The following is a 26,672-nucleotide window of genomic DNA, read 5'->3' as shown; positions in this document are numbered from 1 at the left end:
TGATCCAACATCACTTGGAGCCTGGTTCCTGTAGAACCAATACCACCCATAAGCTCTGTCTTCTGCCTTTTTTAGAGTGTTCACATTCACACCTCCCTTCCAGTCCAGCCTCTGAGCTAGAGTTTCACTTTGTGATAGAAAGAGATAGGAGTCTTTGTAGTCATTGCCGTCGCCCCAGTTTTGGTTGGAGATGTCTCCTGGGCTTGCTGTGTGATATGGCCCTGATTTATGTGCGCTACGCCTGTATGACCACACCTTCCCCCACGCTGTACCACCAAGAGAGTAACTGCCCCTGGTGCGCGGGAATGGTTCAGTGGGAACGGTGTGTGAGTTCATCTGGATGTAGAAGGGGAAGACTGTTGCCTGTCCACAGGTGTCAATAGTGGCTGAAGAGTCTTCAGATGGTGTTTCCACCCCTTGATGGAAAGATGCACCACTAAGGACGAGAACATCACCATATTCTGTAGCGTCTATGACAACCAGAGAGGAACCCTGTTTACCATGGAAGATTATTGTAGTCTTCAAGAAGTTGTTTGAGTCGGAAGTGGAATACCAGTCTTCCAGAGACTCTGACAACCGATGACGCCATTGGTCAACACCAGATCTCATCTGTCTATGTACTGCTAGTACGCTGGAGATTTTTCTTGAATCATTTAACTTTGAAACTTTCTTGATGACAGTATTGTAAAAGACCTTGAGATTACTGTAGGAGTTTACAGTATGATTAATCCACCCATTCAAGAGATTGAGCGGGGTATAACATTTCAAACTGACCCAACACGACCCCGGGTTGCCAGGGCCAAGACTGTCCATCATGTCCTTGAAGTCTTTGGCAAGATATTTATCATCCCGGTTGTGAGGTCCAAAGTCTATTGCACTTACAGCAGAACTTGTCAGCTGCCCGCCTAACCAATCTGTTGGTTCGGTCAGACACACCTGTAGGCTGCGGTCTTCTCGAGCGGCACCAATGGCTGCTGCCAATGCAGCTGTACTGCCTCCAGCAATGATGATGTCACAGGTTTCCTGAACATGATTCACTCCTTCAGTGGTGGAAAGCAAGACAAATAGTATCACAAATATTGAAATCACTGAATGTTCCATGGTTTTTGTCTGGTCAACTGGTTTATGAACAGATGATTGTGGGTGACACAACTTATCATGCTTATGTGGTCTGATCAACCAGGTCATGCTGATAAGCCAGAGAGGCCGCAGTCTGAGAATAGTTATCTCAGGAAATTGACACACTTGCTCGCTGTTACATAAGATCCAAAACTGATCATGACTTCAGTACTATATCAGAGACTGGGAGAGTGTCTTTTTCTGGGTTGGATCATGTAATCCATGTGCTATGATTAACGTGTCCCTAAAACATTGTTAAATTTCTACTTCTAACCCACTATCTGTACCAAACAACCAAACTGAATGCACAAAACAGCTGTTGTAAATATATGTTACTGACCACTGACAGCTTACTCGAAGTATCAAAACTGAAATCATATGGGTTTTTCCCACCATCTCATTTACATCTCCTTGAAAATGTCTTATGTCCCTCCTTCAGCACAGCAACAGGTAATTCTAGTTGTACATGTCAACGTTTGAGTGATCAGTGGTATTCACAATTTGAATTGTTTATCTGGATCATGGGACATGTGACAAAACAACCAATATGCATGCATGCAAGAGAAGTCTGATTGGTTTCTTTGGCTATAACCTACCTATTAGCTTCTTATATTGTGGAAAAAGTTTTATTTTATCTAATTTGGGACAAACCACTTAATTGTGGGGTGCTTGGATGTTTGTTTGAGACAAAATATTTTTCAGTCAGTGTTTCGAGACCTAACTGGAAGATACAATTTGTACAATCAACTTATGCTTTTATTTCTCTGAAAGGAGGAAGCAAACAATTCTTTTGGACCCACAAAAACAATCAGACCCTCCCCAGAATATGAAATGGTTGAGTAATTAGAGATGTAACATGGATGTGTATTTGTTGAACAAGGTGAGACACTATATCAATGGATCAACTTCTTATCTGTTCCTGTTGCAGACAAGTGTCGGGCCGACTCTGATATGCCTGAACCCATTCCACCATGTCCCGTCACCGGTGGTCCTACAGGACTGTCACCAAGCAGGGCACCAGCTGCAGGGGCTGGTCAACACAGCCCTGTCCCAGCACATTGACTCAGGGCACTCGCAGCTCATTGTCCTCAGGTACATCGTCTAAACAAACTGAAGAAAAACTGTGTTCCAGATGATTATTATATTAGCTCTGTAATATATAGAGGATATTATATTCTTGTTCATGTCATACTATGTTTACGACCCAAGTGTCTTACTTTAGGCACGAGTGTCATAAACATAGCATGACATGAACAAAAATGTAATGTTCTATTTATTACCGAAGAAGATGTCTACATACAGAGACAAATTTTAGTGTTTACCTATAAGGACAGCAAGTCGCAACGGCAGTGGAACCACAATTTGTAGAATGACGTCAACAATCTTCATCTATGACGTCATTTCTTGTGTGATATATTTCGACCTCATGTCACAATGCCATCAGGATGACGGAAACAATACACTGTTGTCTCATGATGTGATATGACCTCAGGGCACATATGATTTTTATGAACCCCGATATGTTTGCCCTCGTAGGTAATAAGTAAATTTACTTACTGTTTGTTGATCCTCATGACAGTCAACTTCCCTCTTGTCCTGCACATGCCTAGTTGCTGTCTGAGTGTCTTAGTGCTGCTGTTTCCATGTTTTCAGCAGCGTGCTGTCAGATTTATGATGCTTAGTTTTTAGTTACATTCTCAAGACATATGACAGTTTTTTTTGTTGCAGTCTGTCAGATTTCATTGGTAGGCCCGTATAAAGCACAGAGAAACTATTCCATTGTTTCACAGAAACATTGTTACAGTCGAGAATGATGTTGTGTTTTCCATTAGTGGTGAGAGTGGGAGTGGGAAGACTCACTGCACCATGCACATCCTGCGGCTGTTGTACGAGCGGTCAGGCGGTGGCACAAAGACAGACATGTTCAGACACCTAATGGCGGCCATGACGGTTCTGCGTGCACTGGCATCAGCTGAGACTACATGCAATACGGACAGCACACGCATTGTGAGTATATTGCACACCTTTTCTTGGGTTTTTATTTTTATACATCCCTACATGTCATGTATCTTTTAGAAATATCTACATATGACATTGATATTCTTTTGAGAAATGACAACGATACCACTGATTCCTACAAGAACACTGTGTTCCTCTAAATGGTCGCAAGTAGGAGGTCATGTCACATGATGTGAAGAAGCAGATCTAGAGGAAGCAAGTGAAAGGGCAGTCAAATAACTATTGCTATGGAACAATTACCGTATTCGACGTAATGAGTGCCCAGGGTGTTCTCAAAATTAGAAATAGGGGGCTCTTATAAGAATATAATTTTGGTGAGATTAAAAACGAGGTTGAAAGATTGTAAATTTTGTGGTTTATGCTGACAGCCTGAAATGATATAAAAGAAGAATGTGTGTGTATTATACACGATAGATATATTTTCGAGAATTTAATTGCCCATAATTAAGGGTGCATATAACAAACGAGTGCATATTATACACGAATAAATAAGTCTTGTGTACATTGATCAATCGGAAAGGGTGCTAACTCGGATTGTTCACTAGCCAATATATTATCAAATATCGCCGTGGGCGCTTATTACCTTGGGGCGCTTATTACGTCGAATACAGTACCCTAAAGTAAGTTGTAGCAGGATCACAAGGGGGACATGGGGTTTTATGCATATAAAACGAGGGACACATAAAACCCCATGTACCCCGAGTGATCCTGCGAACAACGAATTTATCTTACCAACATGTTTTAATATGACATTGTGAAATAATAAAAACAAATTCAATATTGATAAAAAAAACCAGCTCTCCGCTGAGGTTAACTTGTGCTATGTCATGTGTCTTTCATTGACTTGGAAAAAGCATGCAGGTGCGTTGGGGTATAAGGGCGACTGATACTGAGCAATCTATGCGCAGCCTGATTTCTTCATGGCGGGGTATAAGGGATTCTTCCTCTCAGAAATTTATTCCCCTCGTGGGGGGATACATTGTATTTTACCAAGGTCATGTGAAGCAATCAGATCTTGACATTCTGACATGGATGTATGATAAAACATGTTATTAGATATCAATTTTGATGTCTGTATTTCAGTATGAGTATTTTACTTTGAAAACAAAATTCAAGTGTTTTTGTCATAAAATTAAAAAAGGAAAAGATTTCCAAAATGACTTAAATATATAGTAAGAGGTGCTTAACTATTTCCCAGGTGTATATGTTATATGTTACATTGTACCCATGTAGGGAATTGATCACGGGTCTTCGACGTGACGAGCGAAAGCTTTAACCACAAGGCTACCCGACTGCCCCGTATATGTTAGGACTTCAGTACAATGCGAATGTTCCGTGTTGAATATGTTGCAGGGCATGTACTTGGAAAACTTGACCTCCGACTGTATGATATACAGAACCAAGATTCATGGTCTGTTCGTAGACCAGGTAAGACAATCTCCTTTCACTGCCGTTACTCAGGTTCATGACCTTCTGGGGGGTCGAGGTTGTAGCCAACTGACAAAACGATACATCGTAACAATGGGTGGCCTGACGTGATGTGTGCCTGTTGATATGGATTGTTACTCATGCTATCAACCACTGGTTGACAGCTTGTCATATTGTAGCTGGAATAGTACTGATTGTGTTGATTAAATGGCATTCACTCATGATGTGCCATTGTTGTTCATGGCTCTTTGAATGATATGACCCGTGTACCGATACATTCGACCGCCTCTGTGGTCTAGTGGATAGAGTATCTACCTGGAGAGCGGAAGGTTGGGTGTTTGATACTTGGTTATATCATGCCAAAAGATGGTAACAGATGGTACTTGTTGTTACCCTGCCTGGCACTCGGCTTAAAGGGGCAGAAACATGGACTGGTTGGCACGGAGTCAGTATACTGTGTCTGAATGGAGTATTCATGTTAAACTGCAGTAGGTTTCTCAGTGGGCTGGCACTATAAAACCAGCATTAGGCTGGACTAAAACGCACCCACACAAACACACATGCATGCACATCCCTATGTAAGTCCAATAATCTCGAATGCTGCATTAACGCTGATTCACCTCACCTCACATATGCATTCATTGTGTTGTTGTGTTGTTTAATGGCAAGAGTAACCTTGTTTGGGAGTTGAGTGACCGATGTCATCAGTGTACATACTTCTTCATTGTTTTAGTAACTTGTGTCTCATTGTAACTTTGTTATAGGGTCGAGTGACCTATGTTCCACGAAGGGAGAAAAACTACCATATATTCTACCAGATGCTGGCTGGATTGTCTGATGAAGAAAGAGGTACCAGATTTGCTCATACAATGTTCATTATGACTCCATGTAATAGAGGGACAGACAGTATATTGCCATAAAGGACTGCATTAGCTGTGTTAGGTAATTATGGTTGCACTGAATGGTTGAAAGATCGAGTGAAGTAACTTTCCAATACTCCAGTTTCACAAGACTGCCACTTTGGTAGAAGGTCCAACTGGAGAGTGGAAGCTTCAAGGTTGATCCCGGGCTGCATCATGCAAAAAGATTTTAAAAGATGGTACTTGTTGTTACCCTGCCTGGTGGTCGGCATTAAGGGGCTAAAACAAGAACTGGTCGGCTCGGAGTCAATATGCTGTGTCTGAGTGGGGTATTCAAGTTAAAATGCAGCATGGTGTCTCAGTAGGCTGGCATTATAAAATCAGCATCAGTCTGGACAAGTACAAGCAGTCACACACACACAAATGCTTGCAAATTGCTGTATAAGTGCAATAATCTTGAATGAGACGTTAAACCCCACTTCAGCTCACCTCCAGTTTCACATATTGACTTGCTGATCTGTAGCAACCAGTACCAACTCGGTATCATATTGTTCATTGTGGAGAACAGTTTCAAATAATGTCATTCATTTGTTCTGAAGACCTGTAGATTGGTGTGGTGCACTCAACTGTCGAGCTATAGATAAGTATAGTGCATTCGATGGATCTGTAGAATGATTGGTTGGTATTATAACGTTTCTCTGTAAGGATGACATTTCATGGAGTTTCTTGCACTTCCTTTCTTGATATGACATATATAGAATAACTTACTGATCAATAGATTATCCCTCATGAATAGATATATGTCCCTCACAAAGGTCGACGGCTAATATTGTCAGTCAATCTGAACAAGCTGTAATTCCACAGGGCTTATAATATACTGTCTTTGTAATGGATGGAGGACTCATGACAGGACTTTATCGTGATCCAGGAACAATGGACGAGGAGAAGCTGAGTGCTATTGTTTTGCAGCTGTTGCTTTGTAATCCAAATATGTACTGTCACAGTCTTCTATCTGTCTCAGAGCACAGCCACATAATAATACATCAATAATATATCAGCATTTGTGATGAACAATTTGTATTAAAGGTATATTTCACTTCCCCTCAAGATCCATGGATGCTGCAGAGACCAGGCATCTGTGTGATTCTTGATGTACATGCATCTGTTGTATAAATTGTATTGGCTGGAGTGTATTATCAGGAAATAATTGACTTAAAGCAGCAAAACAATTTCCATATTCATAAGATATCGCTACTAAAATCAGAATCCATTGAACAATTCCAACTATATCATCAGCATGTGTTTATGAACCTCTATGAAATAGTGATAATACCTGGTGTTCACAAAAAGATGAGCATATCCTGCCCAACCAATGGCACCTGTCACAAACACATGCAAAGGCAAGTAAATTTTCACCTGAAAAACAAGGAACACATGTTACAAGTGAAAATAGGGAATTAGACAAATCAGACATCATTATTGATGCGTCAAATTTAGAAATTGTCCTGCTAACACTGCTATAATATATTTTATTCAGTGAAGCTACATTTAAAGGGGTACTCTCTTCACAACCTGCGCTACCTCAGCTGCGGCAACCTCCAGCAGAACGTGACAGACGACATGCATAGATTTGATGTATGGAAGGTGAGATGGACAACAAGTTTGTCATTTCCAATGAAGGTTCGTTGATATTGTTCAGACAACATGACTTTCAGGTTCTGTCAGAACTATCTATAATATTGGCATTCACTTTGTTTTGAACTACAGATATATCATCATATTCTTGGACTATAAACTGTAAACCTAATCTACTCAATGTCCCCAGTGACCATAAAAAATATGTAAGCTTATCTAGGCATTTATTTGGAAGTACTAAATCCAATCCTGTGAAATGGACAGATTCTCTTGATGTACATGCTTAAAGGTTTGCTGAATGTGAGTAGGAATTAGGAGGTGTTCAGCTGTTTTAGAGAGATTAGCACTTGCAAGGAAAGTATTGTAGTCCAGAGCTCTTTTAGTTATTTGGGTATTTTACCCACAGGTTGATTTTTATTGGGTATCCACAATTTTTAGAGGAATTTAATTATTATCTTTTACATGTTTCTTGACATTTGGGTATTTTAACTTAAAACCTGTTTCATAACAATCCAATTAAATCATTTAAAACTATGTGAATAGTAGTATATCCATCTGCATCTGCTTGTGGCTCCCTCTCCCGGAAGCCTATTTTGTTTGCAAAACTTACCATAGTAAGAATGGTGGTAATTTTTTAATCAGCGAGTCAGTGACTATTCAAGATACAACATGTACGTGGACTAGGCACGATGTGCTTTTCAATTGGCATCTATCAGTATGTTTGGTCGCCCAAGCTTTTCCGAATGTAAGTGTCGGTAAGTGAATTTTGCGATCGGCTGAGACACAATCATGTTATTGAACAGTTGTAATATACGCAATCATTTTATGTAATAGTTGTAATATATGCATTAATTTTATGTCAATAGCATATTTATAGTTTTTGCTGCATACTTTATACGCTAGGAATTTATTTGTCTGCATATTTCAGTTTATTTCATGGGTATTGTAAGCAGCTTATCTCTAGCTCTGTTAGTACAAAAAATGTTTCCTTTTTCAGTCCTCCTTGTCAGTGCTAGGAATCCCTGTGATGGACATATTGCGGGTTTTGGCGGCCATCTTGTTGCTGGGGAATGTAGAGTTTGTGGAGAGCCCAGGGATGGAGCTCGAAGTTGTAGGGAACGATGGTGAGTTTTATGTGGATGTAGTTGACTCACATGCCATCTTTGTCCAGATCCTGTTGGTGCAGGAACTACACCTTCCAGATCATTACTGTTGGGATTAGGGCTGGGACGGGTACTCAGGTCAGGTACTCGGGTTGGGTGTGTACTGAGAAGGACCTGGGTACCCACAGGACTACCTGGACCCATGGTTAGTCACGTGATGTATTGTTAAATGACAAAAATTCACTGAAATTCCATGGCTACACTAGACATCACTAATGTTCACGTTTTATTCTGACTTTTATATATTTGAATAATGATAAAGGTTCACTCAACTTCAGTGTATGCATGACCAGATCGTTTATTACATGTTTCTAAACATTTTTTGCCTGGGCTTCGGTAAAACATTTCCCACATGGACATTTTGTTCCCAACTCTTGAGACCTTCAGTGGGTACCCGATGGGGTCAGGCCATAGGGGTCAGGTAGGAAATTTGGAATCGTCCCAGCCCTGGTTGGCATACATACAGTATAACATGGTTATAGTGAACAACAAGAGACTGTTGAAATTGGTTCATTATCATGGTTATGGTTTTTTTTTGCATTGGTTATGATAGTCACATTTCCATCCGCTATTCCTATTAATTATTTTCTGGTATGCAAAAACTTGATTGAATACGTAAGCCATGTATTATTGAAAGAACTATTTTCAACATGAAGGAGATGTGTATATACAAAGTGACATTTGTCCACATCTAGGATCTGTTCATGTGGAGAAAGTAGGTAATCTACATGATGGTACCACATTAAAGGGTTTCATGATACCAAGCATAAGTATATCAGCCGTGGGTGGAAAAGAGAAAACCTTCAAGTGGTCATTTAAGCCTTCTTAATCAAATAGTGAGTGAGTGAGTGATTGAGTATGGTTTTATGCCGCTTTTAGCAATATTCCAGCAATATCACGGCAGGGGACACCAGATATGGGCTTCACACATTGTACTCATGTCGGGAATCAAACCCAGGTCTTCGAGCGAACGAGTGAACACTTTAACCACTAGGCTACCCGACCGCCCCCTTAATCAAATAGCAATACACAATTCTTAATGAAAATACTCAACATGTTCTTTAGAAAAGGAATTATATTTAACAGAAATTGGTTAAATTCCATATTATTTTTTCTTATTTTGACAACTGAACCAGATGAGACCAATACATGTTTTGTTTAATGTTGAAATTATCTGATTTAGAAATCAAGTCGGTCGCAGCTCTGCTGGGCGTGTCAGGGGTGTCTTTGTATCGGGGCTTTACAACGAGGACTCGCCATGTTCATGGCCACGTCTCCCGGAGTATTACGGATGCAAGAAGTGTGAGTAGTTTCAGGTCATCGTAAAGATGGTTCATTTGTGATTGTAAAGAAAACAGAATATTACAACTAAGACTTTGGGGGGACACGGGTGGCCCAGTCGTCTAAGGAACCATGATAGCTCAAAATGTCCATCTCTAGTTTGTCTGGTACAAATTTGATTATTTACAGGCCATGTCACAGATAGCTGGAGTGAGTCAACAAACAAACAAAGTGATCCATTACGGTTACTGCTGCTTTACACAATGCAACACTCTACAAATCTATACAACTATTCTTTAGATCCACCGATCAGCAGAAATATATTTGCTGATTTACCCAAGTATTCTATTTGGTGTAAAGCATAGTAAACATTGGTAAGCACTTGCAAATATTAACTGGATTTGAAACCTCAGGCCTTTGGTAAGTTATTATGTATGCAGTAACATGCCAGAAACTCAAAATTCAAATGACAACTGAAACTTCCTGAAATCTCCTTTTTAGTGTCATGTGAGTTTGTGTATTCTACCAAGTTTGTGAAAGTTCTGATTCTAAGTACCTATTACGTCTGTACATGCAGGCTAACTCCACTCGAGATGCCTTGGCGCGGGCCCTCTATTATCGTACTGTGTCCACGGTGATGAAGAGAGTCAACAGTATACGTCGCCAGGTGTCCAATCTTGCCCAGAGCATGGAGAGCCTCGAGTCCAAGGGGAGCCGTAATAGTGCTCAGTATAGTAAGTGTTGTACTGCATACATGGACTGTTTATTTTATTATCGGGTTGGGTGGATTGGTCTTAGGACTGTATCATATTTTGCTGACCACCCCACCCATATAAAATGATCAGTCTCTAAAAAATGTTCATATGTATAAAAAGAACATATGACAAAAAAAGAAGGATTAATATATTTACTGGACTAAACAATGTCATACTAGACTATGGCTTTGAACTGGTTGCTGAAGTCTCTACTCATATAAGCATGATAAGTGAGTGAGTGAGTATGGTTTTACGCCTCTTTTAGCAATATTCCAGCAATATCACAGCAGGGGACACCAGAAATGGGCTTCACACATTGTACCCATGTCGGGAATCGAACCTGGATCTTTGGTATGACGAGCGAATGCTCTAACCACTAGGCTATCCCACCGCCCCACTACTCATATAAAGTAGTATATCATGGTAAATAATCCTTGAAATCACATCTGCCTTGAATAAACGCCTGCTTTGAATAAGAGCCTGCTTTGAATAAACATGTTCCCTTAAAAGTTGTGAAACAAGACATTTAAAACAAAACTGCAACAGTCTTGATTTAAAAGCCTCTAAAAAAAAGTAAGTTTTATGGTATATGCTATATACATGTTAGTGTTCAATCAGCATTTCAAAATTAGCTAACCATAACTTCTTGAGTACAATACCTGGTCAAACATTAGGCACAAGATTTGCATTGAACAAAATTGAAATAAAATTTATGCAAACACTCATCAGAAAATGATTAATGGATGTTTGGACCCTCAGGAATAAACACCAGGACCACGATCCACAAAGCAGTCTTAGCGCTACGACTAACGTAAGCCTGTGTTAAAGTGTGAGTTACGATCATCTTAGCGCTAAGATCACTTAGCTCAGGTGCTTATTCAAAGATTTACAGTAACCTCAGCTAATGGCATGAAGAGGTCATCCTCACAAAAGAACAATCACAGCTTCTTATTCACATCGGATCTGTTGTTCTGGCAGGTCATCGTCCAGACATCCTTACCACCAACCCCGGGGATTCATCCTCCACAATCCAACATGGCCGCAAGTTCTCAGATGGCTTTGTGGGTATCATGGACCTTTTTGGGTTTGAGCTTGCAGAGGTGAGTAAGTGAGTGAGTTTGGAATAACAGCTCTTGGAACAGTATTTCAGTCTTGATGTAGAAGGAAGCCCAAGTGATGGAGGTGTCCGACATTTACTACTTTAGTGAAATTTACATGGTATTGTGCTGACAAGCCTAGAAATCTGGGATCGATGATAGCTTTCTGGCAGCCTAAGGCTTTTATATAACTCTCACAAGGAATATATGCAGTCAATAGAAACATTGCAATAGGACCGTCCACGGTCTCGTGGTAGAGCATCTGCCCAGAGAGCAGAAGGTCGGGGGTTTGATCTGTGTCATATGTTAAAAAAGATGCTTAAAGATGGTACTTGTTGTTACCCTGCCTAGCACTCGGCATTAAGGGGCTGAAACAAGGACTGGTTGGCACGGAGTCAGTGGGGTGGGGTACTCATGTTAAACTCTGGCATGGTATCTCAGTGGGCTAGCACTATAAAATCAGCATTAGCCCAGACTAGTTCAAGCATCCACACACATACGTACAAGTCGCTATAAAAGTGCAATAATCTTGAATGCGACGTTAAACCCTGTTTCGCCTCAACACCTTGAAGAGCTGCAACGATACCTATGTTTTCATCGATACTAAGGTATGGAAGATACTTGAATCCTCAGTTAGTGAGATCACAATATGCTAAAATAGAACAGGAAGTGATGGAGTTATCTCCTGTAACGCCGGAAATAGCATAGCGCCATCAGTAGGTGGAACTCAAGGTTAGGGTGGTAATAGTGGACACACCCAATGCAGTCTCCAGTTTGGGCAAAGTTTGAGTTTGAGAATTCCTCAAACAGATAAAAATGGTTGCAAGCAGATTGTGTCGAGCAGTATATTTCTTACATTGGGAACATGACAAAAATGTCAAACACATCTCCCTATGAAGCAAGAGGTTTTTGAGGATTTGTTTGTTGATTTGATCACTTCATACTTTTTGTTGTGTATCATGATACCAGTTGTGTCTTGAGTCTGTATCATGATACGTATCATCAGGTGATACTCAGTACTACTTGGTACCTGTACCCTGATGCGTTGTCTCTGTCCCGTCCCAGGTGAACCAACTGGAGCAGCTGTGTGTGAACCTGTGTGCCGAGGCCATGCAGAACTTCTACAACAGCCACATGTTCCGCAGTCCACTGGAAGCCCTCCACGAGGAGGGTATTCAGCCGGAGATCGACATCGTGCACTTCAACAACATGCCCGTCATTGAGCTGCTGTCATCACAGGTGGGCTTGTAGGGGTACCTGTGTTTGTCATGGATCAGTTACTGTTTAACTAGTTTGAGATTGCAAGTGCTTCACATTTGGTAAATAAACTTTTTATGAAAATATTTACCTGACCTTAACTTCAGTGAATAACCAGTAGCAGAGCAGTCCCTTCAAGATGCACATTGCTGACTCAGCAGTATGCCGCACTCACTGCCCTCTGCCAAGAGTTACCTGTCAATATCTGTCACCTAGCACAGAGGCTCACAAGAACTAAATGTTGCCCAGATTGTGATCAGCCCCACACCAGTGTTTATCTTTCTATTGTACATGTTTAAACTTTTACATTTTAAAAATTTCCTCTGAAACCTAAGTGCCAGATGGATGATTTAGCAAATGATGTATATATGTTCATAGAATTCCAATCTCCCATTACAATATAGCAGCCATATTGAAACTGTCTTTTTTTCCCCACTCCTCAGCTATTTGTCATACATGTAAGATGGTGAAAAGTTACATACATTTAATATGACTATTGTTTTGAAATATTCGCTGCAGTATTTCATTTTGGGTTATTTTGTTAGTTTCAACTTAAAATAATTTTCCTCAATGAGCAAAAGGCTATACAGGCAACCTGATTGCAACCTGATTGCAACCTGATTGAACCAACAAGTTGTCTTTAGGTCATTGAGACACCACTTTGTTGAAACAAGGCACTAATTACAACATCTATACCGAACTAGAAATGGACGACAGACTGTGGAATAGCTCCTCCTTGTATTCTTTCACCATGACAGTGCAGTGCTGCATCATGGTCTTTATTATCTACCATATCAAGGCTCCAGATTATATTTTAAGCCATTGAATATTGATACTTTTCTTTAATGTAAAACTGACAGTCTTAGTTAAAACAAGCAATACTGAGTTCTTTTGTTACTGTAGTAGTGGACATGTTTACATGATGCCTGTATTTGCCATAGATGTGTTAAAACATAGGTTAAAAGGCTGAAGAGGCTACATTGGGTAATTGCACACATTGTAGTTATACTGTAGAGTTTATGAAAAAATAAACTTGTATGCAATTAACTCAAAACTAATTGGGGACCCGTGAAGATCCGGGGTAGAATAGGTCTCTGCAACCCATTCTTGCTGTAAAAGGTGACTATGCTTGTCGTAAGCGGCGACTAACAGGATTGGGTGACGCTGACTTGGTTGATGCATGTCATCATATTCCAATTGCGTGGATGAATGCTCATGATGTCAATCACTGGATTGTCTGGTTCAGACTCGATTATTTACAGACTATCGTCATATAGATGAAATATTGCTGAGTGCTGAGTTAAACAACAAACAAACAAAACTAATTGGGTAATGGTGACATTGCGAATTTTGAGATTGGTATGATGAGTATTCACAAGCATTAGAAATGTGTCACACAGAGTGATAAAGAATTGAAAGTAAGTCAATATTGACAGCAGCTATGACAGATGCTTCATCACCTTGTGTTGCAGACGAATGGCATCGTGAGCATCCTGGATACACTGACAGCGCAGCCCAAAACGACAGTCGAGACGTTCGTGCAGGAGATTAAGGCGAGGCACATGATCAACAATTAGTAAGTATATGACATCAACACCATGAAAAGATTTCCTTTGATTGCCATGAACCTGTGATTTGATCACTCCTATTTTCTTACAACTGCTGTACTGTTTATGAACTAAAAATATGTTCACTGAATATTTGCCCTGTGGTAATTCTAAGTTAGACAAAGTAACCTATGCTTGCCAAAAGAATCGACTTAATAGTTTGGGGTTCAGGCTCGATGACTTGTTTGATTGCATGTCATTGTACCCTGACAGAATGGATTGTTGCTCACAATATCAATCCCTGGTTTGTCTGGTCCAGGCTTGATTATTTAAAGGCCACTGTCATATAGCTGGAATATTGCCGATTTTTTTATGGATAATTTAAGTTTCTCTATTCAATGCATTTTCAGTTTCTTTGAGCCACTGCCAAAGGTTGAGCGGTTGTTTGGTATTCGCCATTTCTCAGGCCGTGTGGTTTACGATGCAAGCAACTTCCTCTCCACCAATCAGGATCAAGTACCTGATGACATCGTCAGTATTTTCTCAAAGCAGAACTGTAACTTTGGTTTTGCCTCACATCTCTTCGCGCGTGAAGTCAAAACCATGAGTGGTGAGTCTACTTATTGTTCGGCGACTTGTGTAAGGGAGATAACTCTAATATGGACCTGTTGCACGTGTGCATGATCATGTTATAAAGACAGTCAATATGATTAAAATCACTCCGATACCTCTCAGCATGATAATTTGATGACACCACCATAGGAGGTCATGTCAGGTGAACTTTCTTGTCAGCCAATCAGTATCAAGGCTTCTAAATTCTCGGTACAAGAGAGCAAAACATTCAGACAACCACATGTAAATTCAGTGTAAAATTAACTAGATTTTACTTATCCTGTCTCACACATTGCATCTTGGAGACAGGATAAATAATAAATATTAAAATTAATGTAAAATTAACAATTTCTGTAGTTTAAAAAAACAAACTTAAATGACCGCTTCCAAATGTAGATAATTAAACTGTTTAAGATGTTATGAAATAAGGACTGCTTATCATTCTCTCCTAGACAATGGTCAGGGCCCGCGAGGGACAAGGTACAGGATTCTACCCACAAACCACCATGACACAGGAAAAAGGTTAGTAACAATGACCATTTTCTTTGTAGTGATCAGGTTTCAGTTGCTTGTGGACATGGGAGGCTTGTATAGTGCTGTAGTGATGTTCAGAATTGCTTCTAGGAGATTTATCTTGTCCCCACAAAACCAAATATTGTATAGTGTTCCTATCTAGAGTACCTATATTAGTAAACAAATTGATTATTGTTATATATAAGATAGCTTTGCGATAAATCGCAAAGAAAAATGAAGATCAAGGCATGGTTTATATCCAAAGAAAATATTGGTCTCTCATGACGTCATTTCTGGATATTATGAACATACCCTTGCAAATTGTTGACATTGTAAATTGGACAACACTATGTTTGAGAGGGTAGTGAGTTGTTCCCCTTAGATCTAGATGGGCAATGCAGATAAAAGCAATGGCTGAACAAACACGCCAAAAAGTGGTTGAGATACGGCAATGAAAAAAAGGTCCTGATAATGGCTGTCAATTGCTTTGGGTTTTTTATAGAAGATTCAGGAAATACCAAACTTAAACCCCCTGTTCATAAAATGGACTTGTCTGACATTGCGAGATCAGATTGTATTCAGGGAGTCATCATTATTTAAATGCAAATAAATATTTTTAAAGCTTGTGAATTTTATCAACATCCTAAAGAGGTTGTAAATAGTGTTGATATCTCATATGAGAAATAAACTACTCGTGGTCATTGTTTATTGTACAATAAAACACTGCAGGGAGAATGCACCCCTTCTGATTTGTTTGCAGTGTTTTATTGTACAATAAACAACTCCCTCACATCATTTATTATTGATGCATATACTGCAGGGGGATATAGTCATCATCTGGTCTCTCTGTCTGTCTGTCTGTCTGTCCGTCGATCTAACATTCTCATTTCGTTTTCTGAGCATAACTTGAAAACCAGGAAAGATTTTTTTATCTAAACTTGGTTCATGTATTAACAGGGGCTGAAGTAGTACCTTTTGCTATTCAGGAATTTTTCAAAATTTTATTTTTTCCTGTTTCCATGGAAACAAGTTAGACTTAGCTGAAATGGATGTAGGTGTCGTTTTTGGAGTAGAACTAAAAAATTATTCAAGATTTTTCATCCAAACTTGGTATTAATCAGGGGATAAAGTGGTGCCGTTTGCTATTTTTAGAATTTTTACTTTTTCCATTTCCATGGCAACAAGATTGACTTGACTCTGTTCTTAGTGGTGTGTTTGTCCAGACCATATCTCTGAAACTGATAGGTATTCTTTCATGAAACTTTACACACACAAACATCAGGCTTTCAACTGGTGCCTTTTGCTATTTAGGGATTTTTAGAATTTTTATTTGTTCCGTTTTAACAGCAACAGCGACATTGACTCTGTTCAGATTGGTGTGAACCTGACATAGAAATACAAAGTTCCAAATCCCAATTCCATGGTATTATTTTGATAGCTCAGTAACTACTCTTGTATATGGACAGATTACTGGTAGCTAGAAATTCTCTCGTCAAGTTGTACTTCCTGTAACAGTCAGATGATTTTCTCTTACAAATTTGTGAGGGCAAGGGGGATTTGTCGTCTCCTTATGTCTTTTTCCTAAGTAGAGAGACTATGCATGTCCATGTAATTAGTACTTCATGAGATTTCATGGATTGGTATATGTATAAGAGAGAATTGGTTCTCAGAAGCTGCAATAATTTGTTTAAAAAATCTGAATCTATAATTGTTTTAAACAAAAAGTGAAATTCAGATTCGTAAATATTTTCCACAATTTTTCAAAAGTCATTACTGAAAGAAATATTATTTTATTTGTACCACATTTTAGCAATGACAGTCATTATGTTATAAAGCTTAATGAATACAGTGATGACTATACATTATTGTGCTGGTATGGAGAGTGTGACATTGCCTCCATCTCCCCACAGTGATGAAGATTGTCGAGGGTCGCTGTGCTATGACTTCCAGCTGAGACTCGACAGCCTCCTCAAGTCGGTCGTCAATGCTAAGCCACACTTCATCAGATGTGTCAGGGTAAGATTAATTATGTTACAACATATATACTTTTCACTTAAAAATTCAAACTTATTATAAGGTAGACACAATTTCATGGATCACAACTTCTTTAATACTGTAAAAAGCAACGTTTCCTTGCTTGACAACGGCATAAGGATCTATACCAAAACATCCTTTTTACAGTATTAAAGAAGTTGTTATCCATAGAATTGTGTCTACCTTGTCATCTGTCAACTTCTAGGTAATGCCTATCAAACAATTTAAAACTTATTAACTGGATATTATGTCTTTTATTTTTGATAATTCTTTTTTAACCCCATGCTTGTCTCCCTGTGGGGGTTGAGGTAGAATAGATCCCAGAGCCCATTGCTTTTCTCGCTTTTCATAGGAGCTGACTCCAGTGAGGAGCTACTTGTGAAGATCATCTGGGTAGAGAATAGGTCATCAGCAACCCATGCTTGATGTAAAAGTTGACTGTGCTTGTCGTAAGAGGCGACTGACGGGATCGGGTGGTCAGGCTCGCTGACTTGGTTGATGCATGTCATCGTATCCCAATTGTGTTTATGATATTAATCACTGGATTGCCTATCCAGACTTGATTATTTACAGACCGCCGTCATATAGCTGGAATATTGCTGAGTGCAGCGTTAAACAAACAAACAAACAAACAAAAAGACAAATGAGGAGCAATTACAGTGTTTGACTTTGTGTGTCAGTATACCCCAATGTTTTGGATTGTTGCTCATGCTATAAACCACTGGGTCATCTGGTCCAGACTTGATTGTTTGTGTAATATTGCAAAGTACTACAACATGCACTCTCCAGTTGGACACATTTCTGTAAGCCAGGATTGTTTGTTTTATCACAGAGTAATGATCACGGCGAGATGGACTCTTTTAGTCCAGAGACCGTCATACAACAGATCCGATCACTGCAGATTCTGGAGACTGTGAGGCTAATGGCAGGAGGTATGTGCACTTGTTGAAACCCCAATAAACTAATACATAGTCATATAGGATTTTGATAGAAACAAGCAACTATATTTAAATTGAAAAGGAGCCCCATTGAATCAGTGGAAAATCTAGACTTGCTTCATTTATGGCTATGTCAATCACCAGATTGTTTTGTCTAGGCTCAATTATTTTCATACCACCATCATACAGCTGTGATAACGCTGAGTGTGGCATTAAACAACAAACAACAGTGTGGATAAATGCTCACACTATCGACCCCTGGTGTGCCTGGTCCAGATGTGAACATGAATCTTTAATGAGAAACAGTTACACTTTTGGAGATTAGCTGAGTTGAGGTGAAATGGGGTTTAACGTCGCGTCCAAGATTATTGCACTTATATGGCAACGTGCATGTACGTGTGTGTGTTTGTGTGGCTGCTTGTACTAGTCCGGACTGATGCCGATTGATAGTGCTAGCTCACTGAGATACCATGCCGCATTTAACATGAATACCCCACTCAGACACAGTATACTGACTCCGACCCGACCAGTCCTTGTTTTAGCCCCTTAATGCCAAACGCCAGACAGGGTAACAACAAGTACCATCTTTCAACATCTTTTGGAGATTAGAATCTGCTAAGATATGTCAGATGGTTGTATGTTTCCTATTTTGTGGCATCTCCTTTGTCGTCTCTTCAGGTATGCCACACAGGATGCGGTACAAGGTATTCAATGTCCGCTACTGTCTGTTCCTGCCTCCGGCGGCCCAGCTCCCGCTGCAGAGTCCACAGGAAGAGTGCCGGGTAGGACACACCAGGGTACTCCGCAAACAACTGTTCATTTATAAGTTACAAGGATTTCAGCTTTATCAGTTCATAGTGTAATTTATGGCTATAAAAAATTAAAGTCTTGGTTCTCATGCACCACCCTTATCAACATAAAGCCTGCTGCACGTTTCGCCTTTTTTTCCATTTTAAAAAAAATAAAATAATTGTGACACTTAAAAACAATATGACACACAGTTACTTCCCTTTACATCTCAAGTTATGGCCATGGCGGCAATAGAAGTTTGTATGCTTGTTTATGTCAGGAGGCCTTTCCCAGGCTGATGGTACACAACTGTTTATTTACATACTACTTTGAACAACAACAACAACAAAAACACCGCCAGCCCGCACTACATTTTTGAAATTCGTTGCCTGAGAACCATTATTTTTTTAAGCCTAATATTATTAAAGTGAATGAAGTGAGTATATTGGAATTGTTCATTAATTCCTGGCCATGTTTCCAGACAATCCTGACCAGCTTCCTAAGGGCCATGGATAACAGCATGCTCCCCTATGTCAGTACACAGTGGACGCTCGGCAAGAAGCACCTGTTCTACAGGTACTGTATATATACACACACAAAACTACTGATATAACCAGATCAAGGTACCAATTTTGTCTTTATCTTGAATGTAAAACCGGAGCATACTTCCTCTTTAAGTGTGAAACACAAGGATTCATGTGTATTACGTCCCGTGTGTCCGAAGAACATATATTATATATAAAGCAAAGTTGTTCCTTTTTACTCCCATGCCCATCCCCAGAATACCAAATAGTTGTAACAACGCAGAGGTCTTGATTTTCAGCTGAAACATGTTTCTTATTTATGCACAAGAAAACATATATACAGACCTATTGTGGACCTGATTTCAGTGAGGGCACACGCCAGAGTCTGGAGGGCATGCGCCAGGAGAGACTACACGACGCTGCTGCCAAGATACAGGCATGCTGGCGAGGGTCAAAAGTCAGAAGGGTGTGGCCTGAAGTAAGAGCTCGGCTAAGAACGCGGAAATCATCAGAGAAAAGGTTAAGACACAGGTACAGTATTCCCTTCCCTCACAGTGTATCACATGATTGGTGTCCTGGCTTAATGATGATATTACTATACTATTTGTTGTGATGATAAATCACATGACTGATACTGTGGTTTCATGAAAACAGATGACATTGATATTTTAGTTGCATGATGTCATGCTAGATGTGACAATTCAGTGATATTGTTGATGTATAGTTGATGTAGTGACACATATGGTAGTTGAATGTCATGATAGATCACATGATTGATGTCATTACATACGTCATGCTTGAATGATATTCTGATAGATCCCATGGCAGATGTGCAATGATTCCTCATTCCTCATCGATAACATGCCAGCATTTCCTTCTTCTTCCTTCAGGTCCTCTTATTCCTCCTCCAGTGCCAGCAGCACCCAGCACCTGCTGGAGGAAGAATACCGACCACACAGGGGAGATCGCTCCCAGCCACACAGGGGAGATCAGTCCCGGCCACACAGGGGAGATCACTCCCAGCCACATAGGGCAGATCACTCCCAGCCACACAGGGTAGATCACTCCCAGTCACATAGGGGAGATCACTCCCAGCCACATAGGAGAGATCACTCCCAGCCACACAGGGGAGATCATTCCCAGCCACACAGGGGAGATCACTCCCAGTCACACAGTGGGCCTCCTCAGAGTAACAAGATAGATCACCAGCACCACAATAGGGATCATTACCTGCATGGTATGGATCATCAGGGGATAAATCACCACCTGCACAATGTGGATCATCCTAGCAGAAAGATGGACCATGAGAAGCACAAGGTGGATCAGCAGACGTCAAGGTTTGAGCGGAGACAGGTGGAGAAGGTGGATGAATGGGTCCTGCAACAAATATGTTCCATGTATTCTATCAACCAGGTGAGCGCAGTACTTAAACATAGAAGATATGCGTAGTTTAGGAAACAACTTTAATATGAAAAAGGGATAAAATATCTGTTAAAAGTTCTGCTAGTTTTTGACAAAGTCATCTTTTACGGCATTTTACGCAAGTCAATAATAAAATATATTCCTTTTACTCTAAATATAAACAGCATTACCATCATCGCTAAGACAAGCTGAAATGCAAGAAAGGTTGTGCCGAAAACATTCTTTTGTGCTAGGGTTTTATAATGTTTATGTAATGATACTATCTTTGAGTTTTTCCTTCTGAAATTTTTCGCATTTATAATAAGTTTTAGGTGGGTTGTGGGGCTGTGTCTTAAAAAACTTGAACTGCTTCCTCAATGATTTGTATGTAATTCTAAAGAAAATCATTAGTCTATAAAAGTTGAAAATATGCCATATGACTAATATGCAATATTTTGTCCAAGAAAGCTTATTCCAGTGATGTGGTCCAATGTCATGATGATACCCCAGGTTTGAGTTCCGTGTAACTGAAGTACATGTGATGTGTTCCCAGGATTCCAGACCCCCAGTGCCATCAAGACGGAACTACCTGGTGTATGGTGGGATGAGGCTGGAGTTCCCCCACTACCGCATCATGAAACATAACTTTGCAGGTCAGTAGTTGATTCTGGGGTGTACAGTCCTCAGTCCAGTGTCTCAGTACTTTCTATATCTTCAAATGTTTGAAGTTCTTGTACCGCTGTACAGACCCTTTCCCCATGACAAACGACTGCAAACTTTTCTGTAGATTAAGGTTCAGATATCTAGCCCGATCACTTGATAGAAAATTAAGCTTGTCAAGTAGGGCTGGGACAGGTAACTTGGGTCAGGTGGGTACTGAATAGGACCCGGGTACCCACACCACTATCCGGACCCGTGGTTAGTCATGTGGTATATTGTTTAATGACAAAAATTCACTGAAACTCCATGCTTACACGACATATTACTGATGGTCAAGTTTCTGACTTTTATATATTTGAATAAACATAAAGCTTCGCTCAACATGACATTAATATAACAATCAAACTCCATGGTTACTCTACAAGAATAGGTAAGGTTCATATTTCTTTCTGACTATGCAAGCATTCGTTCTGACTTTTATATGTTCGAGTAAGGATAAAGCTTCTATTAGGTTCAGGGTAAGCATGATCAGATTGTTTTACATGTGTATCTAAATAATATTTGCCAGGGCTGTGGTAATACAATTCCCATTCGGATTTGTACCCAACTCTTGAGACGTACAGCGGGTGGCTGGGTTTGGTCAGGTAATTGGTGTCAGGTATCCGGGTTGTAAATTTGGACTTGTCCCAGCCCGATAGTCAAGTCAGGCTTCCTAGGTTTTATTTTCGCTAGCCAGACAGAAAAGAGAGTAGATACAGGACAGGTGATTTGTTACTCCTATCCATTGAAGTGTTAGTCACTCTTGCACCTGTATCGCTCTATTACTGCTGTGTACAAAGGGCACTTATTAACCAATGAGCTGTTATGTAAGGTCTGAGGTAGCAGACAGAGAAACTGGTGTTTGAACAACTTGATCCAACCGTTTTGGAACTGACAATTTGCTGAACGACAAAATATACTCATCCTTGGAGACTATGAAGCTGTGTACTTTATTTACAGCTGATTCACAAGGTCTGGTGCTCATGAAAGGTCAAGAGGTGAAGGTTGTTGGTGTGTCGCAGCAGAAAGGTTATGTGAGGATCAATTATTGCAACACGATCCTTCACGTTCCCCACGACTTCCTGGACTTTAAGGTAAGGATGAGTGAGTGAGTTGGTTTAACACTACAGTGGGCAGTATTTAGTCATATGATGGTGTGTCTGCTTGATATGGTTGGAAATCTTAAAGTTAAGCCAATTGTTGCAATGCTACTGAAACCACCAAGTATGGTGCTGACGAGCCAGGGATCTTGAGCAAACTCATGAACCTCAGACCCTGGTTGTTAACAGACACAGCTGTGAATTGCACATCTTCCCAAGGCAAGGGAGTTAACTGACTGTAAAAGTCCAGTTTCCACCTTTGCCAAACTAGCGCGCAACGAACTAGACATTTGGTTCGTAAACAAAATGGATTTCAACATGCACATTTCGATTGACTGCATCATTTGCAAAGCATGTGTACTGTCAATTAGGCGTCAAAAGATATTTTTTCCTAATCTTTTCATGTTTTTAATCAAGGTGCACAAGTGATTTGATGCACTTCGCGAAATAAGACCTGTTTCATGACAACATAGATCTTGATTATCGATCAGATCGCCTTGACTGGGCACTGTCCTTTTTGTTTGAAGCAAATGCAAGTGATATGAGAGGTGGAATCTGATCGGTCAATAGAAGGGACATAGAAGGGATATAACTCTTAATAGGCTTTGTTTTGTTTGTTGTCTGCGGTGTGTACATAGTCAAGACTGGACCAGACAATCCAGTAATTGACATCATCAGCATCAATCTGCGCAACTGGGACACGGTGACATGCATCAAACCCTGTCAGCGAGCTGGACCACCCAATCCCGTTAGTCTCCTCTTATGACAAGCAAGCTCACCTCTTACAGCAATTATAGGTCGCCTTTTATGGCATCACAGTAGGCACTGGTGGCGCTATGATCAAGCCACGAAATACCAGTGAGCCACGAAATTCCAGCATTGACATTTTGGTGTGTGACCTTGTAACTTGAAAACTACTGCATAGATTCTTTTCAAATTTGGTGAACACTTTATATAACAATAGGAGAGGTGCTGTACGAAGTTTGATTTCAATATTTTGAATTTTTAGAAAAAAATGCACCTATTTTTAATTCTTTTTGACTTAGAATTTATTCACTTAAACATTTGTGCGATCTATACCTTGAAAACTACTGCATGCATACATTCTTTTCAAATTTAGCAACCATTTTCCATACTTATAGAAAAGGTGCAGTGCAAAAAATTTTTTTGATATGTGGATTTTCTGAGAAAATATGAATTTTTACATGTTTGGAACTTAGAATGTTGTTTTTTTTACTTCAACATTTGTGCGACCCATAATTTGGTCAATGAAAACATGAAATTTACGATAAAACATCACTAGACATGATGATTTAGAAATTTGGTGATCTATGGGTGATTTTGTTTAAAAAATACTTAATGTCAAGAAATTTCATAGGAATTGATAGGAAGACCAAAGACTTTGCATCTGTAACAACTTAACTACTGTATTCCAGTATTTTACTCAACAAGGAATACATTTATGGGCCCTTTCCCAGATCGATTGTACACAACTGTTTATTTTGTTACATACTAGTTTGAACAACAAAACCAAAAAAGCCCCCCCACACACACACACTATATTTTAAAAGCCATTGCCTGAGAACCTGTCATTTCTGTTATTTCTTTAAGTCTTATGGATAAGCAAAATGAATTCATGTGAGATTAAATGCTAATTTCTTGTTTCAGTCCAATGTTGATGTAACGTGTACAGATATTTGACGTGAGGCCAACAACTACTGAAGAGATTGGTGCATTGGGAAAGTGCTATGGTGAAACTACCTCAAAGACTGCTGCCAACGGAACATGTACTCCAACTCCATATGTTGGTACTGAGATTACAGCCATATTCACTCAGATAGGAACACGGTAAACTGGATGATGATGACTAGTCATAAGAGTTGTGTGGAAACACGACTATTGAATGACCTTGAACCTATCAAGTGTATCGACAATGCAGTGTGGCTTGTGGATTGAATAGTTGCTTCCGGTGGCAAGTATTTTTCAGGTAATGCTACCTCAGGATGTGTCCTTCATGAGGAACTGTTCACTGCAGTGAAATACAACAGGAACGTATTATGTAATGGCAGGAGAATTTACTTGGACAAGTGTTTTTGATTTTTCCTGAAACACCTTTGTATAAACAGAATCTCATGTGGATTAATGAAACTTGTCTTATTCTGTATTCTTTATTCACAAGCAAAGTGAAGAAGGACTAAATCTTCATTTGGTTGAGATTTGAGACAGGTTCATATAGCATTGAAGGCATATGATTAATTTCCTTCATGTCGGTCTTTAGCTTTGACCAAGCATTAGTCAAGTGACTGCACCCTGGATGTTGATGGACGACAAACAGACCACAGACCTACTGGCACTGCAGCCTCCATCCAGCCAATATTCAGAAGTCCAAGATTCAGAAGTCCAGTGTTCCTGGTGTGTTCTACTAGATTCCAGGACCGGGTTCAACAAATCCACGCTGAATCTATATAAATTAAATATGGTCAGCCTAGTTTTAGGGTTGAAGAATTGCCCGCAAACTGACTGACCTTGGCTGGAGGATAAGATGAGCTTGAGGTGGACCCAGACTTTGACAAGAGGGGTGTCAGGAAGTGAACCGAGGTGAACACACGGTGGTAGGTAGGGCACTCATCTGGCACAACATGGTCGGTGGACAGCCTTCCTTCACTCTGTTTGCTTCAATAAAACTTAACTGGTCATTGTTTGAAGTTACCTTCACCATGAAATAGATGCTAATAAATGAAAATCAGACATTGATGGCAAGGTCATTTCTCTGTTGAGCTCAACAAGGAACTTAAAGTAGACCGACTCAAGCTTGTGGAAGGCCATAAAAGGTATCCAGGGACTCCTGAAACAATTCTCGAACTTCTGAGGCAATTCTCAAAAAAATTTGGAAAACTTCCACTGTCGAAGGAAGCAATGATTTGATGAATGATGTTCTCAGATGACTAGACAATCAGGAATATGATGAATTATGAAAGCATCTACTGAATGAAATTATGACCGCATTCAAGAGTAATTAAGACCATGAAAGTCTAAAGAAATGACACTGAACTTGATGCTGTATTATCTGATGTGACTTGATCAAGCATGCATTATTTTTTACCAGTGAACCAAAAGTATTGCCATTTAATTGTTCGCAGGAATATTTGAAATTATCAAATGTTTTACAATGACAATCAGATCCATATCAAGGGTAGATGGACTACGTTTTAGTCACACATTTTATCTGATATCCTGTTTTTCTCATTCTTGTTGTATGACAACAAAATCTGTGTCCGCTGACTCGCAATGATATGACTGAAATACTCTTCACAGCTCCTTCAGAACACTTCTATCCATAACTGTCAATAATCTGGATGTAATTGTGAGGTAAATTTGAGTTGGTGTGAACACTGAAACAATACTATTTCAGATGATACTGCACTGTACCAGTAGAGGCATTTACCTTCCTTATACATTACTCTGTTTCTCTATGTTCTATATGTTTCTTTTTCATCATTATCAATAAGATTTAGATTGCATTCAGCATGTTTAATCCAGGGATTTACCAGTGTATATCTACTTGTGATTCAGGAACACATGGTGGCCCCAGTTTTGAAAACAGTAGTACAGTTTGACCACTGTGACTTTACTACTGGACATCTACAGGCTGGTAACATAAGGCACAATTAACTGCAATAATGTCCCATATACTGTATATTACTTGAAGCCCTGTGCTAAATATAACAGGTGATTTCTTTGTTTGAAACAAAACTCGGTGATTGAGCGAAGAAGATAAGAAAAGGACAATCAGATCTGAGACTGTATTTCTTGTGAAAATACCTGCAAGTATAGAAAATACAGGCAGTGATAATCATTATTAGCAATGTTAGTAAAACATAACATACACGTAAAATTGAAC

The 26,672-nt window shown here is 39.7% G+C and overlaps 1 protein-coding gene across 1 annotated transcript; it reads left to right on the top strand.

Moving 5' to 3' along the window:
• The first annotated feature begins 1,536 nt into the window (after positions 1-1,536).
• Positions 1,537-24,623, top strand: LOC139467679 (myosin-IIIb-like). Its single transcript, XM_071249196.1, has 23 exons — positions 1,537-1,569; positions 2,048-2,211; positions 2,952-3,126; positions 4,492-4,566; positions 5,331-5,415; positions 6,964-7,070; positions 8,059-8,185; positions 9,408-9,526; positions 10,083-10,239; positions 11,239-11,360; positions 12,423-12,596; positions 14,087-14,190; positions 14,572-14,771; positions 15,226-15,295; positions 17,197-17,302; positions 18,153-18,252; positions 18,937-19,040; positions 19,529-19,623; positions 19,938-20,102; positions 20,462-20,984; positions 21,526-21,625; positions 22,632-22,765; positions 24,465-24,623. Exons 1-23 carry the CDS (start codon positions 1,537-1,539, stop codon positions 24,621-24,623), a joined length of 3,198 nt encoding a protein of 1,065 aa, XP_071105297.1.
• The last annotated feature ends 2,049 nt before the right edge of the window (positions 24,624-26,672 follow it).

Source organism: Haliotis cracherodii, unplaced genomic scaffold (genome assembly GCF_022045235.1).
Source record: "Haliotis cracherodii isolate W230 unplaced genomic scaffold, xgHalCrac1.p SCAF_2, whole genome shotgun sequence".
Taxonomy (NCBI): domain Eukaryota; kingdom Metazoa; phylum Mollusca; class Gastropoda; order Lepetellida; family Haliotidae; genus Haliotis; species Haliotis cracherodii.
Note: the sequence above shows the minus strand (reverse complement) of the source record. Positions and strands in the feature narration are given on the sequence as shown.